Source organism: Lissotriton vulgaris, chromosome 5, assembly GCF_964263255.1.
Source record: "Lissotriton vulgaris chromosome 5, aLisVul1.2, whole genome shotgun sequence".
Classification (NCBI taxonomy): Eukaryota; Metazoa; Chordata; class Amphibia; order Caudata; family Salamandridae; genus Lissotriton; species Lissotriton vulgaris.
The window spans coordinates 352171854-352177955 of record NC_141693.1 but is presented as its reverse complement, the minus strand read 5'-3'; the positions used below and the strand labels follow the sequence as shown (position 1 = coordinate 352177955).

Below are 6102 nucleotides of genomic sequence, written 5' to 3'. Positions count from 1 at the left end.
ATCTATCTAGCACCCTCACATTATCTATCTATCACCCTCACTCTATCTATCTATTGGGCTCACTCCATATATCTATCGCCCTCACTCTATCTATCGCCCTCTATCTATCTATCTATCTATCTATCTATCTATCTATCTATCTATCTATATATCGCCCTCACTCTATCTATCGCCCCTCACTCTATCTATCGCCCCTCACTCTATCTATCGCCCCTCACTCTATCAATCTATCTATCTATTGCCCTCACTCTATCAATCTATCTATCTATTGCCCTCACTCTATTGCCCTCACTCTAACTATCTATCACCCTCACTCTATCTATCGCCCTCACTCTATCGCCCTCACTCTATCTGTCACCCTCACTCTATCTGTCGCCCTCACTATCTATCTATCGCCCTCACTCTATCTATGTAGCCATCTATCCGTCTATCGCCCTCACTCTATCTATCTATCTATCTATCTATCTATCTATCTATCTATCTATCTATCTATCTATCTATCTAACTATCTATCTATCTATATCTATCTATCTTACTGTCTATCTATCTATCGCCCTCACTCTATCTATCGTCCTCACTCTATCTATTGCCCTCACTCTATCTATCACCCTCACTATATCTATCTATCTATCTATCTATCTATCTATCTATCTATATCTATCTATCTTACTGTCTATCTATCTATCGCCCTCACTCTATCTATCGTCCTCACTCTATCTATTGCCCTCACTCTATCTATCACCCTCACTATATCTATCTATCTATCTATCTATCTATCTATCTATCTATCTATCTATCTATCTATCTACCTAGCACCCTCACTCTCACCCTCATTTCTTTTTCCCTGATGTTTTGTTCTGACCAACTCTACTCAATTCTTTTTGTCTGAAGCACCAGGATACCCTATATAAGACAGAATGCGCTATATAAGCATTGCATTCATTCATTCATTCATTCACTCTATCTATCACCCTCACTATATCTATCTATCTATCTATCTATCTATCTATCTATCTATCTATCTATATCTATCTATCTTACTGTCTATCTATCTATCGTCCTCACTCTATCTATTGCCCTCACTCTATCTATCACCCTCACTATATCTATCTATCTATCTATCTATCTATCTATCTATCTATCTATCTATCTATCTACCTAGCACCCTCACTCTCACCCTCATTTCTTTTTCCCTGATGTTTTGTTCTGACCAACTCTACTCAATTCTTTTTAGTCTGAAGCACCAGGATACCCTATATAAGACAGAATGCGCTATATAAGCATTGCATTCATTCATTCATTCATTCACTCTATCTATCGCCCTCACTCTATCTATCTATCGCCCTCACTCTATCCATCTATCGCCCTCCCTCTATCTATCTATCCCCCTCACTCTATCTATCTATTGCCCTCACTCTATCTATCGCCCTCACTCTATTGCCCTCACTCTATCGCCCTCACTCTATCTATCTATCGCCCTCACTCTATTTATCGCCCTCACTCTATCGCCCTCACTCTATCTCCCTCACTCTATCTATATATCACCCTCATATTATCTATCTATCGCCCTCTATCTATCTATTTGACTCACTCTATCTATCTATCTATCTATCTATCTATCTATCTATCTATCTATCGCCCTCACTCTATCTATCGACCTCACTCTGTCGCCCTCACATTATCTATCTATCGCCCCTCACTCTATCTATCGACCTCACTCTGTCGCCCTCACATTATCTATCTATCGCCCCTCACTCTATCAATCTATCTATCTATCGCCCTCACTCTATCTATCGCCCTCACTCTATCTATCTATCACCCTCACTCTATCGCCCTCACTATCTATTGCCCTCACTCTATCTATCTATTGCCCTCACTCTATCTATCTATCTATCTATCTATCTATCTATCTATCTATCTATCTATCTATCTATCTATCTATCTCGCCCTCACTCTATCTATCGCCCTCACTCTATCTATCTTCCTCACTCTATCTATCTATCGCCCACACTCTATCTATCGCTCTCACTCTATCTATCGCCCTCACTCTATCGCCCTCACTCTATCTATCTATCACCCTCACTCTATCTATCTAGCCATCTATCCGTCTATCGCCCTCACTCTATCTATCCATTCATCCATCTATCCATCTATCCATCTATCTAGCTATCTATCTAGATATCTATCTAGCTATCTATCTATCTCCCTCACTCTATCTATTGCCCTCACTCTATCTATCACCCTCACTCTATCTATCTATCTATCTATCTATCTATCTATCTATCTATCTATCACCCTCACCCTCATTTATTTTTCCCTGATGTTTTGTTCTGACCAACTCTACTCAATTCTTTTTAGTCTGAAGCGCCAGGATACCCGTAGGGTGACAGAATGCGCTATATAAGCATCGCATTTATTCATTCATTCACTCTATCTATCTATCGCCCTCACTCTATCGCCCTCACTCTATCTATCTATATCCCTCACTCTATTGCCCTCACTATAACTATCTCCCTCACTCTTATCTATCTATCTCCCTCACTCTATATATCTATCACCCTAACTATATCTGTCTATCGCCCTCACTCTATCTATCTATCGCCCTCACTCTATCCATCTATCGCCCTCATGTCTATCTATCTATCTATCTATCTATCTATCTATCTATCTATCTATCTATCTATCTATCTATCTATCTATGTATCTATCTATCTATCTATCTATCTGCCTATCTATCGCCCTCACTCTATCTGTCTGTCTATCGCACTCTATATATCACCATCACTCTATCTATCGACCTCACTCTATCTATCGACCTCACCCTGTCACCCTCACATTATCTATCTATCGCCCCTCACTCTATCAATCTATCTATCTATCGCCCTCACTCTATCTATCTATCTATCTATCTATCTATCTATCTATCTATCTATCACCCTCACTCTATTTCTCTATCGCCCTCACTCTATCTATCGCCCTCACTCTATCTTTGTATTGCCCTCACTCTATCTATCTATCTAGCTATCTATCTATCTATCGCCCTCACTCTATCTATCGCCCTCACTCTATCTATCTATCGCCCTCACTCTATCTATCTATCGCCCTCACTCTATCTATCGCCCTCACTCTATCTATCGCCCTCACTCTATCTTTCTTTCGCACTCACTCTATCTATCGCATCTCCACTGCATCACTCATCACCACCATAGCATCACTCAGGGGCACCACAACATCACTATGCGCTACCACAGCATCACTGAACGCCACAGCATCACTCGTCGCCACCACAACATCACTCAGCACCACCACAGCATCAATCTGTGCAACCATTTAATAGCAATTGGTTCAAATATGTTCTCTCAATGTTTCAAGCTTTATTACAAATGTCACAAAAAGTTGTTTCACTTCTGTTCTTGGATTTTCGTCACAATAAAATATACTGAACATAATCTTCATAAAAGTTATTTACAAAAGTTTAAGCTATTGCCATTATAAAATACAATAACTTTTATTTAAGTATTAATTATTTCAAAAAATTTAAATCCATTGTTATTTGTAATATCAATACATCTAAGTCACGTAAATACAACAAATATTGCATTACAAATGCTATAGGTGCCACATTTGCGAAAGTTATAACTATTGGCATTGTAAATGACAAAGCTATTAATTTCGCTATTTTCAAAACCAACACATAAATAAAAATGTTGTCATTTACAATACCAATAGCTCAAACTTTCCTAATGCGAGATCTATTGCCTTGCAAATGCTTGTTTCAGAGGTCACCAGCCTTGTAGAAAACATGTCCCCCATATTGAGTGTGTTTTGCTTTGTTTGCAGTTGAAGGAGCACCCGGAGTCGGGGGTTTACGTGAAGTCACTGTCCAAGCACACCGTTCACAGTGTGGCAGAGTGTGAACTGATCATGGAAACTGGCTGGAAAAACCGTTCTGTGGGCTACACACTGATGAATAAAGACTCCTCACGCTCCCATTCCATATTCACCATCCACATCGAAATCTGCTCCGTTGGTAAGTGCAGAAGGAGGTCTTTTGACACAACTAATTTAATTTGTTTTCACGTCATTATTTATTGATATGTATGCACACACTAGTAAGTACATTCAGAAAGTGAAGGGGACAAGCATTTTCTGAGATCCGTGAATATGTAGGGATCACCTAGGGGTATAAAATTCATAGACTGCATGGCTTCTCTACTGTCGACGTTACATTTATTTGAATAGTGCAGGTCTGCAAGCTTCAAGGCGCTGTGGATAAACATATAACTAAGCACCTGCAGTGGGACCAGTGACTAAAAACTATCACCAAAAACAAATATGTTTTTTAATTATAAAGGAAGGTTTTAAGTTTTGGCCTACGCTGAAGCAAATTTTGCTCTGCCTGCATGATTAAGGGGAGTCAATTCCATTGTTTCGTGTCAGCTACAGAGCAAGCTTTATCACCCTTTAAAGAGTTTGTGGTTTCTGGACTAGTTGAAGACACTGATTGGCTAAGCTTAAAGAACATAAGGGGATACGCCACTTACACTTAACCCAAAATCAGCTGAATTAGCATTATTGGCGTTTTGGACAGAAGTCATAGAAATAATCCTGTTTGGCATCAGGAGCCAGTACAGGGCTATGTGGACTGCTGTAACTTTTGTATAGTGAGAGAGGCAATGCCACTGATTATTCTGACAGCAGCATTCTGGACCATTTGTAGTTGGTGTAGTTGTTTTATAGGAGTGTGGCCAAAATGCAGGACTGATTGATTAAATATGTTTAAGACCATTGTATGGCCCTGGAGATCAATGCATGTTAGCACTTTTTGGGGGGTATTTATCTGCAAGAAGCTGGTGTTCTCCATTTTGGCTATCTGGGTCCCAGGGAACACGCGTAAGATATATGCCTAGACAGAGTACTGAAATTCCAGCTCGATGGATGGGTGAACCCTTCGGTTGTGACAAGACAACCCTTTTCCAGTTGGAAAAACTTCCAGGAGTCAGGGACAACTGTTTGCATGCTAGGTACTTGTCCTGAAATGGAATGTTTGGCCATCAAAATATTGTTGACTCTCCACTATAGTTTTGTCAGTCAGTCGAGGCTTAGCTCACATATAGTGATATGAAGGTTGAGCCAGATACAATATCACGTAATCGTGCCAGCGAAATTACTAGGCAAGATATCGTACTTGAATAAATACCTTAAAATTAGGGACACACTACACATGAGAAAAATTCATGACATTTAAAAGTATCTAGCCCTAATCATTTAAGAAATATGATCATATATAACTCTTGAGCAGAGTTAATTTTCCATGGTTCCTGGTGTAAAACAAGTATTGATACTTGTCACTGGTGACCTTGGCTGTCTCCCTGTTAAATTTAGATAAACCTGAGAATTATGGGTGTTGTTGGCTGCTCTGACTCTATTGATGCTTGCATGAAGTCAACAGCCTTGAATTTGCGAGATCTAGAGATAGTCCTTCTTGAATACTGTGAGGATTGTACTGATTACATATACAAACAACAAACTTGTGAGCCCTGCCCAGTTAAACCAACGTTTGGCCAGAGGTTCCTGTAGTTAGAGTTAAGGAGCTCTGGATCCTGGAGTGCCGTGGCCAGCTTTTTGCTGGACCTTTGGAAAGCCTTGCAGGATAATTGGGTGGGAGTATTCTAGTCTGGCTCCACTCCAAGGATGGTGGGATTCAGTGGCGTAACGAAACTTGAGGGGGCCCCCCTGCAAAGCACAATGAGGGGCCCCCCCCCCCAGCGGCCCGGCCCACCACCTACCACTTTGCCCCACTGACAAGAATAAGCAGTCACCTAAAGCCTTATAATCAGCCCTTATCTGTGCATACTTCGAACAGCAAATATAAATTGAAAGCACTTTCATTGTGTTCTAGGGCTGCCTCAATGATGAGATCCATGACTGATAATTAAAGGGAACAAAGACAGAAAAGTTAAATTACAAATGAATACATACTTTTTTATTTATAACCCTATTTAGTGCCAAGACAAGGTCTTTCCAAGCTCTTTAAACACATGGCTGGCATTTTTCTTTTGGCAACCCTTGTTTCTGGGCCTGGAAGCTCAGGTCAGCTGC

At 40.3% G+C, this 6102-nt stretch overlaps 1 protein-coding gene across 4 annotated transcripts in view; it reads left to right on the top strand.

The window, feature by feature from the left end:
• The window catches only part of KIF17 (kinesin family member 17), a 520936-nt gene that overhangs the window by 180875 nt on the left and 333959 nt on the right, over positions 1 to 6102 (top strand). For all 4 annotated transcript variants that reach the window (XM_086921624.1, XM_086921625.1, XM_086921627.1 and 1 more), the window contains exon 4: positions 3841 to 4030. In XM_086921624.1, coding sequence (XP_086777750.1) covers positions 3841 to 4030 — 190 coding nt within the window. The remainder of the gene's footprint in view (positions 1 to 3840; positions 4031 to 6102) is intronic.